The sequence below is a fragment of the Myotis lucifugus genome, unplaced genomic scaffold (genome assembly GCF_000147115.1).
Source record: "Myotis lucifugus unplaced genomic scaffold, Myoluc2.0 scaffold_99, whole genome shotgun sequence".
Lineage (NCBI taxonomy): Eukaryota > Metazoa > Chordata > Mammalia > Chiroptera > Vespertilionidae > Myotis > Myotis lucifugus.
This window is the reverse complement of record NW_005871147.1, coordinates 2,121,099-2,135,821: the sequence shown is the minus strand read 5'-3', so window position 1 is coordinate 2,135,821 and position 14,723 is coordinate 2,121,099. Positions and strand designations below refer to the sequence as shown.

The window sequence follows — 14,723 nt, the reverse complement described above, 5'->3', positions numbered from 1 at the left end:
CCCCCCCCTCCCCAATGGATGACCTGGGTAAACGGGAGGGGAGTCCAGTTAGATCGCAGTCTTTCTCCCAAGAAGAGAGACAGAAAGGCCCTCGAACCGGGGATTGATTCGCTGCCCTGGCCACCCCGACTCTCGTCATTCTATCAACACCTTTCCACCATGTACCCCTTTCTTCCCAAGAGAGCGCCCCCATCCTCCATTCTACCCCAGACACCAATACCCCCCCCCCCCACGCACACACCTCCGATAGTGCCTTCTGCTTGGGCCCAGAATCCGGCTTTTTCCTTCCGACCACCCTCTCCACAGCCCTCACCAGCCCCGGCCGAGCCGCACCTGGAGATGCTCCTGAAAACGAATTGGCAGAATCTGGGCCATGGCGCTGTCGGGGGTATGGGCTCCTCCTGTCACTGGGGCTGCGGGGCAGCGGCGGCCCGGACTCTCCAAGGGAGAGGAGGAGAAAGGGGAGGGGGTAGGCTGGGCTCAGCAAGATACTCTCCGGGGACGCAGGAAACTGGCAGACAGACGAGAGCTCGGGTCGGGGGCGGAGGCTCCAGGGTCCGGGACAGCCGCAATGGCGGAACCGGGCGCAGCGCAGACTCCGGAAACGGCTGAGCCCTGCGGAGGGATCCCGGCGACAGAACTCCGCCCCAGTCACCTCACCCCCTCCGTCCGATGTACCCCTCCACGGAGCGCCGCGGCGCAACGGGCGCAGGAATGCGGGACGCAGTGCGTTCCGGCCTCGCTGACCGCTGCGGCAGGAGGGGAACTAGGGGAAGCGAGGGACTACTTTTTTGGACTCATCACTTTCCCCAATCTCCTGCTGCTTTTCCCTCCCTCCTCCTCGCCCCCCTTTTTTTTTGCATTTTGCCACATCATGCGACTAGAGGCGGACGACGTCACTTCCGTTGGCACTGTGGGCCCCACCCACGTACTTCCGGGCGCACGTGATGCTGGCTGGGAAGGTCGGCGGATGGCTCTCAGCAGACGGGACGTCCCGGGTACGTCCCGGGTTCTAGGGAAATGTGGCGCCTCCCGGGAATGCGGTGTCTGCCGGGCCGCCTGGAGGATTGGGGGTGCCGCTCCCTTCCCCTGTGGGCCCTGCTTATTTAAACCGACTCCCTCAGGAAGAGGACGTAGCGTGGGCGCCTGGGCCCGGCCTCCCGCCCGCTCGGTGACTCAGGGAAACGGCCTCCCTGCGGCGCGCTGCCCTGGCGGCTGGCTGCGGCCCTCCGCCCCCGCCTAGTTGAACGTAGTGGGTGTTTTTTTACCTCCCGGGGAGGGGGACGAGCGGGGCTCAAGTCCTCCCGGCCCCTAGGAGCGCCCTCCGGCGGGGGAAGCGGACGCTGGGTTCTCACTGGCACTAGCAGGCCCCCCGGGGGCTGCTTAAGTCATTGGCTCACCGGGCGGCGAAGGCCGTTTCCGGGGTACCTCCAGCTGGCCTGGTGGTGGCTTTTCCAAACGTTTCTGCGGACATTTTGGCGGACAAGTATGTCGGTCTAGCTTAGTAATAAATGTGTCTGATGGTAAAGGATTTGAGTACCCTAAGTACGCGGAAAAATTGGACCAAAATTGCAGCAGGAGGATTTTTTTTTTTTTTTTTTTGGCCACAGCAAGTCATTAATGAGTCAGATTGAGGTAATTGGGTTAAGAGTGGTTTGTGAAACCTTCAGGTTCTTCCTGGGTGTGACTAATGTACCCTCTCGGAGAAAGGGATTATCTACCGGTGGGACCACCTCCGCCTTTGCTTGTAAATGAGCGATGTTCGGGGACCTCCGCGTTGAAAAACTGGAGTGTCTGTCGTGCCTTTTAACAGCATTAATGTATCTAAGGTATTCATGATCGATTAATAACCTTCCCGGTACTTGCTTGCTAAATTACGAGCTGTAATATGTCATAATAGCACAAGTACAATAGAAGACAAAAGAATTTAGTTCTGTGCTTTTCACCTTTATCAGAGGTGATTATTTCCCCTCCCCCCCCAAAAAAAAGGTCTTGAGGAAAAACTCAACTATACAGTGATTATTCTTTAGTGCCCTTTCCAGTTAAACATAAACCCCTACTGGATATACAGTAATTTTGTTTGTTAAGCAGTTTTGCCTGGAAAGTTTGCTTAATCATTTAATTGCTTTTGATGTTTTCCCCAAAATATATATCACACACTAAGGATGAGAGAAGACTCTTTGGCAGGTAAGAAAGTAGAGAATGTTCTGCAAAGACAAGACTTGCCACCATGTCATAAGAGTGAATATTTATGTTGGGCAAAATCTCGTTTTGTTAAACCAAATACTTGAAGATGTTCTGTATTCTGCAACATCTGAAATGACCTTTCTAATACCAAGTTTAATAGTAGCTGCTTCCAATCCTTTCTGGAAGTAGACAAAATCTAAATTTAAAATCAAAAGGAGCCGTTTTATTACAGTAAAGCACTAGCTTAACATTTTCCAATCTGAGAATCTGGGATACAAGAGTTCTATCATGAACAAGCCACGGAAATTTTCTTTATTAATAACTGTCTTGCATTTTCATGCAGACCTATAATTTTTAAGTACATTCAGAATCCCTAAAGCAGCTGATTTTGGCTTGGATATTTGGTGTGGATTATCTAAAAGTGTGCTGAGGTTCTGCAAAAGGGACTTGCTGTGTCATCGTACACAGAAATCTAATGAATACATTTTTCTCAGAAATCATTTGGAGAGAAGAAAAATAGATGACAATATGCCAGCTCATTTTGAACAGTATATCCTTCAAATCAATACATTCAAAAAATTTTAACCATTTGTATGCCATAAGCGTCTATAGACGCAAGCGGCAGACCTTTTTAAATTAAATTTGGTCCAGCCCAGCTGGTGTTGCTCTGTGGTTGAGCATCAACCCATGCACCAGTAGGTCGCAGGTTCAATTCCCAGTCAAGGCACATGCCCAGGTTGCAGGTCGATCCCCAGTAGGGAGCGTGCAGGAGGCAGCCAATCAGTGTTTCTCTCATTGATGTTCCTCTCTCTCCCTTCCTCTCTAAAAATCAACAAAAAACATTTTTTGAAAATTGGTCCAGATGATAAAAATTAAACCAAACCTCTGGCTTTTAAAGATCAATAATCTTGGCTGAGATAACGAGAGCTTTTTATGGTAGTATGCCTTTGCTAAGGGTGTAGAAGGTGGTGGTGGTGGTGGGGGGGACTGTCAATCCTTGGTTTAGAAGCCCCCTAAGGCTGAGTCACTGTTAACAGTTACCTCAGCAGTAACTGAATTACTGTTTTAAGGCACTACCTTAAGTTAGAGAAGATAACCTAATAAATCAGGAAACAAATGCTGGGTTTATTTTTTTCCCTATGATAAAGTCTTTTAATAAGACTAGTGCTATAAAAATGTATATTATCCTGGCTTTGGGTTTCAGAAAATATTTTAGTAAGGTAGCTGTGTTTATAAAATAAATGGTCAAGTTCTTTCCATTTGAAGCTATTTTTTAGCAGAATGTTCAATAGTATAGGGTGACAGCAAGTACCATTAGCAAAAACTGCATTGGTCATCTGCTATTTTGAGGAGTGCTAGTTTCTCAAAACCTATACAAGAAACCTTTACTGTGCCCCTACTTTATATTTTATGCCGGTAACTATGATATATACATGAATATCTCCAACAAGAATGACACCTCAGCCCTAGGTGGTTTGGCTCAGTGGATAGAGCTTCAGCCTACGGACTGAAGAGTCCCAGGTTTGATTCTGGTCAAGGGAACACGCCCGAGTTGCCGGGCTTGATCCATCCCCAGTAAGGGTTCCTGCAGGATGCAGTTGATCAATGATTCTCATCATTGATGTTTCTATCTTTCTCTTCCTCTCCCTTCCTCTCTGAAATCAATAAAAATATATTTTTTAAAAAAGAATGAGACCTCAGAAAAACTTTTATTATAGAAGATTCCTCTGTAGTTGTTCATTTTCAAGCAGCCCCAGAATTAACTTGGCCTTTTAAAAATGGCGTGAGCTAGTTGCATTGCAAAAGCCAGCCACAAAGGCAGTTCTCAAACATTAAGATTAAAGCAGACTTTAAACCTAACCCACATTATACCTAACAAATATTTAAAATTCAGATTTTATTGAAACCAAACAGGATATAGTTTAGCTTTACCCAAGTAAGATAACTGGTTTTGACCTTTAAACAGCAGCTTTGAAACATCTCGACCCCCCCCAGGGCTGCTGCTAAGAATCCCAGCAGGATTAAATAAAGAGCAGCACACATCAAACGCCAAGTGGCTCAGGTATTACTCGACTGTGCCTGTACAAAGCATTGATTATAGGCAAAACTCACCCAAAAAGAAACATAAGGCAAGAAAAAAATTTTTTTTTCATAGTGTTTTTTAGAATGAAATGGATCTGAACGTATACTTAATGATCACTCACTCAGGCTTGTCCTAAACCTAATTTATACAGACAAATTTTATAATGGATCATGGATGGCAATAAGATCTAGTGAATCTTTATTCTGTGTCAGGATTGAGCATGTTCCAAGTGAACAGCCCTATGGGAATATCTGGATTCCACTCATACTATATAGTCCCCTCCCATGTTTTCTAAAGGTTAAATTAGATCCCCACAAAGGAATGAAGTGGCTCAAAACAGTACCTTAAAGTCACCTTAGGAAAGTTGGTTCAAATATAGTGATACACAGGGCATTCAGAAAAATCCAGTTATAACCCTGCTGAACAATAGAGTCAGATGCCACATCACAACATACAAAAAAAAAATTGGAAGAAGCTTGGAAGTGAAGGGGCAATGAGAGGGTCAAAGGTGTGAGAATGACTGTTATGGGCTAATTTTTTCTCCTTTCTAAATATGTAGAACTGTCTCTTGTCACTTCCTAGAGTTTTTACTGTCTCCAAAGCAAGGCATGACCCATAAACATGTTCTCTCAGCAGTCTTAAAATACAGGGATAGTTCTACCAGTAGCAGGGTACATACAGACTTGTTAACATAGTAAACTTTTCCTCAGAACAGAATGGTTAAGGACTGTGATTTGGTAAACAAAGTTTTGGTTAATTCAATTAACAACAGTTTCAGGCATGTATGGGAGGCAACCAATCGATGTTTTTTTCATATCGATGTTTCTCAAATCAATAACATATCTTTGGGTAAGAATTTTTAAAAGGGGGTGGGGGGCTCAGGTTCATCACTGTGTAGTTTTTGTATGGTTTTGCAAATGTAGCCTAATCTGAATATGTACCAAATTTAGGACACACTAGAAATTGATTTTTTTTAAATGCCTTACCTCGATGTGTCATGTGGTAGAAGTGGATTATGTAAAATGAACCAAAAACCTGGTTATTTATTTTTCCTGGTTGCTCTTATTCCAAATAATTGTGACTTTAATGTTGTACAGTATACAACCATACAACTACTATTCCGTCCATAACACTAATGAAAAATATGTAGCATTCATGAACCTACCTCATACTTATTGATTTAAATTTTATTTTTCTTTCCTGAGCCAACACTGTTAGCACCTAATCTCTTCAAGTTAGATATGCCAGCCACTCAAACAAAGCTTTCATAGGGTGAAAATAAAAACCTGATAAAGGCAGCCCTTAACCATCTCTATATTTTCAGACTATCTAGTTAAAATATAGATGAGGTTACATTCCTCATTGAGGGCTTAAAAACTCCCATTTCTTGAGGAACAGGGATTAAATGGAGTAGCAGATGGGCACACAATGGCAGTTTTTAAGTGCTACACACTACAAAAGGATAACCCCAGTCCAAGCTGACTTTCGTATTTTTCTACCTGCAAGAATGAGTGGCAAATTATTCTTCATTTGACCTACTTAGTGTTATCCCAGATTACATACCAGAAACTGCAAAATCCTTTTTTAAAAAAAGCCCTTCTTGTCCTAACTGGTTTGGCTCAGTGGATAGAGCCTCAGCCTGCGACTCAAGGGTCCCAGGTTTGATTCCGGTCAAGGGCATGTACCTGGGTTGCGGGCACATCCCCAGTAGGGAGTGTGCAGGAGGCAGCTGATCAATGTTTCTCTCTCATCGATGTTTCTAACTCTCTATCCCTCTCCCTTCCTCTCTGTAAAAAATCAATAATATATATATATACATATATATATATTTTAAAGCCCTTCTCGAGGTGACAATCTTTCCACCATTTGATTTCTTTTCCCAGCCACAAAAATTGTCTCCTTCTTGTTGTAGTCCAAGTCCTACTTTTCCTTAAAAACTCAGTTTAAAATCTATTTACCCTACTTCTTAAGCTAGTAACATTTACTGACTATACCACCTATTTATTTTGAAGCCTAGACTAACTTAGGTTGTTAACAATCACACCTGGAATGAGCACAACCATCATTTATAAATACCACTATATACAAAAAGCACCAAACTGGGTGCCAGGTTATATTTTGGGTTAACCCATCACATTTCCTACTTTTTAGCTGTTAAGAAACATATGAAGATTTTATCTGAACAAGTAATGTGATTTTCTTTGAAATTTTTTTAAAAGCTTCACAAGAAAGTTTTGTATTATTCATATTTTAAGGTTAAAGAAACAACTAACAAGTAATACAGATTATTTTGAAAATTTTTGGGAGAATAAATTTTAACTTACTGATTTATGTTATGCTCAGTCCCATCAGTTCTGCTTTGAAGAAAAAGTAAAAACCAGAAGAGTCGCAGATATTTCACGAAATTAAGATCTTTTCTTGTAAATAGTAATTGAAATATTTTCTTTCAAATGAAATCATTTTAATTAGAATAGGTATGTGAAAAGTTGCTCCCCTGGATTAGAGTGCAAGTGTTTTTAAAAAATAGACTATTTCCTGATGTGAAAATTGTATGAAATTAAAATTTCATTGTCCATAAATAAAGTTTTATTAGAACACAGACATATCCATTTCTTTATGTATTATCCATGACTGCTTTTATACTACAACAACAGAGTAGTTGCAACAAAGACTGTATGGCCCGAAAGCTTAAAATACTTACTATCTGGCCTTATCAAATTCAAATGAGTCTATTTTATTTCCTGTACACAGTTTGAATATAAGGAAAGACTTGAATATTTAAATATGTAAGTTAACATAATAATGAGGCACCTGTTTTGGTCTATCAATAAAAGAATATTAGGAACTACAAGGCTACAGTAAGACAGGCACTTTATTACATTGCTGTTAGGAATGTAAACTGGTTCATTTATTCTGCAAAGCATCAGGAGTCTCAAAGATCACTTTCACGCACGCTGTAAAGAATTCAACCATAAGAACATAACACAATTTATTCAACCATTTTCCTATTGATAGCTATATGCACTGTTCCATATTTTACTATTAGAAACAATGGCATACATAACATTTTTATAAATCAACTGATGTTAAATCTATGGGAGTTACATTTTATGAGGAATAGAGTATTTTATATAATCTCTGAGTTCCTAGGATATAAATCTCAAGGTGGATTTTCTGGGTCACAGGTTAAGCACATCTTCAACTTTACTACGTATTACCAAAAATGTTCTCTAAAAAAAGAACAATTTATTCTATGTCAACACTTCAGGCATATTATTGTTGCCAATCTGATGAAAAAGAATGGCATCTGTTATTTTCAACTGCATTTCCCTAATTACTGGGAAGATTCAGGAACTTATTCATTGACCATTCACGTTTCTTCTTTTATGAAATGGCAGACTGGATCCTTTGCCCAATTTTCTATGATAACATTTGTCTTCATTTGTTTCTTTTTGTTTTGTTTCATTTAGTAATTTAAAGGTGAATCCTCTATATTCTTTTAAAAACAAACTTCTTCATAACTACCTTTCCTCCAAGGCTCCTTCCACCTTCTCAACTAGATCCAGTATTATTCCTCTCAAAGAAATACTGTAAATTCCTCTTATGGACACCACTGCCACAAATACACCTTAAAGCTGTAATGATGTCACTACCCTCCAATAAATTCATATATACAAAAATGTCCAAATTCCATAGTATGGCTTTCAAAGCCTTCCATATAATCTGTCCTCGACCAACATTTTCAGCCTGTAACTCCTATATATACTCTATGCACCAAACAAACGGGACTATTTGCCATCTCTCTCAAATATCCCCTTAGCTTTCTAATTCTCTGTCCTGAGCTATGCTCTCTAGCGCCCATCTGTTTATCAGACATTCTTCTTCAAGGAAAGCTCTTCCTTACAATATAACAAATAAATATAGCAAAGAATTGGGGGGATCACCATTTTGTAACCACAGAAATAATAAAACTGATTCAGGCAAGAATCATCAGTTGATGATAAATCCAAAAGGTGATAATTTATGAGGAACAGGCTATTTTCAAAGTATCCCTCCTCCAAATTACTTACTGAAGAAATTAAATTTCAAAGTATCCCTCCTCCAAATTACTTACTGAAGAAATTAAAAAAACACCCTAACCAAGTAATCAAAATATCAGTAAGGGGCAAATACCATGTGCCTCCAAATTTGATGTTTTAAGAGAAACGCAAACTGAGAACATTCTATAAAATAACTAGTCTGTATTATTTTAAAATGTCAAAATGTTATTTGAAAATGTCCAATGCAACAAAAGAAAAAGGAAAAGATTGATAAATGTAAAAGACAAAGACTAAGGACCTTTTCCAGATTAAAAGAGATTAAATATAATACTTGATTCTTGACTAAATCCTGAATTAGGAAAACATAAAGAACATTATTAGGAGAACTAATGAAATTTCGGAATGGACTATAGATTTAGAACGTGTGCTTAACTTACTGAATGTGTGCTTAATTTACAGAAATAAAAGAGCTTTTATTCTAAGAATCCACATACACCCCTACCACATCGAAGGAATGCACCAATACATAAACCTGAGAAGGGGAACTGATAGGACTAACATGCTGAAACACTAGAGGGCACTTAAGATGAAAATAAACAAATTAATAATGCGGGGAATGTTCATAGAAACTGTCCACTCACCTTACTTCAAGAACAAACACATGGATTTGGGTCCTCATGTGATTTTTCAATAAAGACTTCAAGTCTCTAATATTGACAAAAAACTAACTGCAGAAATGTTAGTTACCAATAAACAATTTAGATTCTTAGTTTTTACCAAAAATTCTAAAAACACACATTATACTGCCTTTTGAATTTTAAATAAACTAATAGCTTTATTCAACAAACATTGAGCGAATACTATGTGCAAAGCAGTGTGCTAGGTGCCATGAAAGATACAAAGATGAAAAAGACATAGTTCCTGCCCACAAAGAGCATATAATCTAGTGGGAGAAAGACAAATACACAAATAACTAGAATACAAGACAGTAAACAATAGAGTGGGCAGGTGTTGAATATGGCCTGAGTGTGATATTGGCCTCAAGGTTCCAATTTGAAACACTGGTGATGTAATGTTGGCTGCTTTGAAAATCCCATTTCAAAACAGCATAATAGATGTTTAAATGGTCCTACCCAAGCAGCTGGAGGCAAGAGAGTAGGCCAGGTAGAAGAGCTGTTTGAAAACACTGTCACAGCTTACATACATGATGCTGATACAAGTATGTAGAGTCAGCTACAAAAAGAACATATATATATATATCATCTGTCCTTTGGTTAATGGCTATAGCTACTGTTTTAAACAATATACTTTTATATAAAAAGGAATTTATATAATCCCAGAAAAATCAATTTAAGGATTAATATTAATTCAACAAAGAATACTGCCATAGGCAATTTTCTTATTTACTAGTTAAGTCTTTTCTCTAAATATCTATAAAGCTCTTTAGCAATTAAACAGACATCTAAATATTGCTGAATAAAAACCTCTTATGTTCAGCCTTCTGAAGGAAATGGTCACATACCTGATAGCCTGATATAATACTATTCTAATAGCAAAAGAAGGCCTTAAAGAGATTTAAGGAAAATAATTTTTAATGCTTCAATGCAAATGGAATACACACTGATTACATAAAATTCAATGTTCTTTGAAAATATCTCAACAACAGCATTTGATACTAGTTAAGGCCAGCAAAATTGAAGTGAGAAAAATATCACATATATTGTCTTTCATTGGTTTCATATATCATTGCCTATGACTACGGCAACCCAATCTTTCTCTGAAAATTGCATCCATTAGTATTAATGAGTTTGATTTGCTTCTCGCCCGTATGCTAAAAACAACTGCTGACCACTTCATCTTGGTAGTGCTGTCTTACACAAATGGTAAAAGTAGAAGCACATTTCTTGGCTGCTTTTCCTACTTCCTGAATTGGAGGGTTCACTGCTTAGCCTGTTCCCTTCAGTGCGTCACTGTGATCCTGGGACCTCTGCTGCTTTCTCTCAAGGAAACGAGCTCGTGCATCTGATATGGATTTATCGTCATTTCTCCTTTGCATTTTCTTTAGGACTTCTTTCGATATTCCATCTGAAAATATTACAAATTAATCCAGTAAAACTTGAATTTTGAGATTCAGTGCTAGACAGGTTAAGAGAAAGAGATGCCCTGATTTTTCAAAGTTTAGGTAAAATGAAATTAAATTCTGCCCTTTCAAAAAAACCAAATATAGTCTATGGCTAAAAAACAAGAGCATGGAGGCTGAAGCAGTCAGAAAAACTGGCCCTATCCAAGCATTTATACACTACAGTTATACACTGCAACAAAACGTCTAGTGTCTAATGTTACTAAAAAGACTATTCTATCATCTTGGGCAAATTCCTCACCATTTCATTTCTCGGTGATGTTAAATAAGGATAATATAACTTGTTCCATCAATCAGCCTCAGAAAGCTTTACTGAAAAGCTTTTTGTATGTGTGAACTAAGTAAGAATTAAGCTTTCTGTCCTAGTTCAGTACCACACTGTTTATGCCTCCCAATTAGGAACCTAACATTTCACGGAAAAATAAAAAAGAGATGTTCTGAGGAAATAACTCACAAAATTTTATAAGCCAAATAAAAATAATAAAGTACTACTGGGAAGCAGTATGGCATAATAGCTAAGAGTAAGCACCATAGAATCAGGTTACTTGATTCAGAATCCAGATTCACCAATTAAGAGCTATGGGATTTTTAGCAAAGTATTGTACACTGCTAAGTACTTCTTCATATGTAAAGTGGGGGTATTTGTTACCTTATATGTTATTATGAAAATTCCCCAATGGGGTAATGCAAGCTTTTAGCATATGATAAAAACTCAATATATATTCTTATTAACAATGCTATTGGACAGAGGGGTTTAAAAAAAAAACCAAGATTAACTGGAAGCAAAGAAGGAAGTCAAAATAACGAAGTCTGAGACTAATGATAATTCTTTGCTTTCTGAGTAGATAGAGCCAGAATGTAAGTCCTGTAACAATATTTCTGTAATTACATAAGAATTTGGACATTTATGTTTCCTGGACTATATAACCAGAACAAGTGATATACTCACCCTTTAGATGTTTTACGTTTTCCTTATTTGTCCATCTCCTTCTTGCATCTTCTCTTGCTTCACGTCGGGCCACACTGCTCAAGTCTTGTACATTAAATTCATGCAACTTGGGTAATAAGTCTCTCACCCATTCATAGCGAATTGGACACACAATTCTTGCATAGACTTTGGTGGTAACTAATACCTCATGAAAAATGATCCATTCAAGTTTGGTTTCCTGTTCGTGAAGCTGTACAAAAGAACTCACTTAGAGATGATAACTCAATAAACTGCCTTATTCTACATTAGACCAACCAAATACTATTAGCCCAAACTCTTCTGAATTAATCCCTATATGCTTCAATCAGGATAGAGACCAACTCAATACCTTTACAGCTTTATGTAACATAGTTATATTATAAACTTAACCTCAAAGCAAAAAGTAGATGACATCTGTATATCACTTAATCTTACACCTTTATAAATTTCTTCTCTTTATTAAAAATAAGATACTTACTGCTGAGGAAGGATGAATGTGAACTGGGCTCCCACGCCCATCCATTGTGCAAAACGTTCTCCCAACAGATCTAAAAACAAAACAGAAACAAAAAAAAAGGATAAAGACACTGACAGTACAACAAAGACATCAGTAGGGCACGGAGTCAATGAATAGTTATATGTTCTGCTACATAGAGTACCATAAACAGAGGTTTAAGGTTATTCAACTGTCACTATTACTTCTCTACCAATTCATCTTAAACTATGTATGATACAACCGAGTCATTTAAGTATAAACACTTTTGGTTAACAAGTAGTAATATTAACAATAATATTTTATTTGTGTATTTTTTAAAAACATTTTTTATTTATTTCAGAGAGGATGGGAGAGGGAGGGAGAGACAGAGACATCAATGATGAGAGAGAATCTTTGATTGGTTGCGTCCTCCATGCCCCCCACTGGGGATCTAGCCTGAAACCCAGGCATGTGCTGACAGGGAATCAAACCATGACCTCCTGGTTCATAGGTCAACGCTCAATCACTGAGCCAAACAGGCCGGGCAATAATATTGTATTTGTGCTTTAGATTTTCCAAAATACTTTCATAATAAAGGCTCAAAACAACCTGAGTTTTGAGAGCCAATCACTTTAAGGTCAAAAGTGAGATTTCAAAAAAAGTTAGCTAGCCTTCTAAAGGTCACAGAGCTAATGTATGGTAAAAGCAAGTCCCAATCATAGGTCTTCTGACTTAAACACAGTGTTATTTATATCTCTTTTTAAAGATATAAATTATTTTCAGTATCCTAAAATCTGATAATTAGAACATTTCATGAATTTTTCTAATTCATGTTCTTAATTTCAAATTCTTATCCTCTTCTACACTTTCTTACATAAATCTTATTCCAAAAACTTGTCAATATAACAGCCCTAGGTCAATTGTCATTACAATTTATTTCCTATACTACATTATATGTATTCCTATTATAACCCAGATCAGACAGCATTATAGTTATTTTATATATCTGTATAGTACAGTGTATATTTATACAGTACAAAAATATTTTTTACTTGAACCATTTTGAGAATTAGTTGCCAACTTTATGCCCCATCATTCCCAAATACCTGAGTTTGCATTCCCTATAACCAAGGACATTCATCTACATAATCATAATACATCCAACAAAACCAGGGAATTAACACTAATATATTCCTAACATTTAATCCTCAGCTCCCACTGAAGTTTTATCAAATGTTCTAGTATCATTTATAGCAAAAGGATCTAGTTCAGAAATCATGTATTGCTTTTACTTTTAATGTCTCGTTAGTCTCCTTCATTCTGGAATACTTTCCCAGTCTTTCTCTGACCTTCATAATCCTGACACCTTTAAAGATTATAGGCTAGTTATAATTAATGTGAGTTTGTTTCAGAATGATTAGATTCAGGTTATGCATCTTTGGCAGGAATATCACAGAAGTGACACTGTGTTTTTATTATATCCTATCAGGAAAACATGATTTCGATTTGTTTCATAAATAATAATGTTCACTTTGATTGTTTGACTTAGGTAGTATCTGCCAGGCCTTTCCACTGAAAAATTACTTTTTCCTTTGTAACTAATAAGAATTTTATAGAGAGATGCTCAACTATGCAAATAATTCCATTTGTCATTAAACTTTTAATTTATTAATTTACTAATTTATATGACTATAGACCCATGACTTCACCATTTTATTCAGTGGGTTATATTATCCATTACTTTCATTTATTTTGATGCTCAAAATGTTCCATATTTGATCAGTTGGAGCCTATTCAAGCTGGCTCCTGTGTACTTCTGACATGGCCTCAATCTTCACTGATCACTTCTTTGCTCACTGGCAAAATAAGATGTTCTAGGCTCATCTTGTACTCTCCCGGCCCTATTTCTCCATAGAGGCGCAAGTCCATCATGTAGCAGATGGTTTTTCCAAGTCAAGATCTGGGCATTATGGCGTCATTGCTCCCAGTCCATCTCAGAGATAGGGTACATATGTATATAAGTATTTATTTACACGCATACAAATACAAGTTTTATATATATTCACAGTAACATCCACTTTTATTTCCCTATCTATCCATCCAGCTATTTTAAAAAACAAAAGTTCACAATGATATCCTGAAGATCCAACCCAACACCACAGAGCTCATTCTCATTTTCTCCCTTTCAGTACTTCCAACTCCTTTCACCATTATTAATATATTTATGTGCTCAATTTCTCTGTATACAATGAATCTCCCATCACCAAAACTGTTATCCCTTTCCTTACAAAAATGCCCTCCTCACTCTAACACTCAATACTGAAAAATTCCCATGTGAGTGCTTTCTCCATCCTGCTCAAGCCCTCGACTCCACACCAACCTACCCTTTAGGGATGTCATCCTCAAACTTTGGCTTTCACACCCCACACAGAGCAACGCCTCTGTAAAAAAAAGCCTTGTCACTCTGCTAAGGCACTGATACCCATGCTGGACAGCTGTCCTTCAGACTCCCCTACTGCCCCACTCGAGTTCCAGTATCCCACTCTGAGCCACTGCAGCTTTCCCTGCACAAGTCACAATTATGAAAAGGGTCACTGTAATAGCTGATCATAATCACAGAGCTTAAATCAAATCATCAATCTTTAATATTAAATAGTTCAATATTGTAGTCAAATATACTAGCACTTCTTTACCCATCTCCCAAGCTCATACTGCTTACCTTCGAGCTACATTTTTGAAATAGCCTGCACAAAGACATCTTCGTAGTACTTCATGTTTAGGGCCTTCAAAGGTCTCTCTTGGAAAAATCATTTTGCTATAGAAAGAAGAAA

At 38.2% G+C, this 14,723-nt stretch overlaps 2 protein-coding genes across 4 annotated transcripts in view; both read right to left on the bottom strand.

Annotated features, from left to right (window-relative positions):
- The window catches only part of CLTC (clathrin heavy chain), a 65,264-nt gene extending 64,453 nt beyond the window's left edge, over positions 1-811 (bottom strand). For 2 of the 3 annotated variants that reach the window (XM_023756809.1, XM_023756810.1), the window contains exon 1: positions 334-669. In XM_023756809.1, coding sequence (XP_023612577.1) covers positions 334-375 — 42 coding nt within the window. In that variant the 5' untranslated portion in view covers positions 376-669. Of the gene's footprint in view, positions 1-333 lie in introns of all 3 variants that reach the window. The other variant, XM_006092220.3, reaches the window with a different exon arrangement.
- A 6,313-nt stretch (positions 812-7,124) lies between these two features.
- DHX40 (DEAH-box helicase 40) overlaps positions 7,125-14,723 on the bottom strand; it is a 37,873-nt gene continuing 30,274 nt past the window's right edge. The window contains 5 exon segments of the mRNA XM_006092216.3: positions 7,125-10,395; positions 11,400-11,628; positions 11,896-11,965; positions 14,612-14,697; positions 14,699-14,707. Coding sequence (XP_006092278.1) covers positions 10,256-10,395; positions 11,400-11,628; positions 11,896-11,965; positions 14,612-14,697; positions 14,699-14,707 — 534 coding nt within the window. The 3' untranslated portion in view covers positions 7,125-10,255.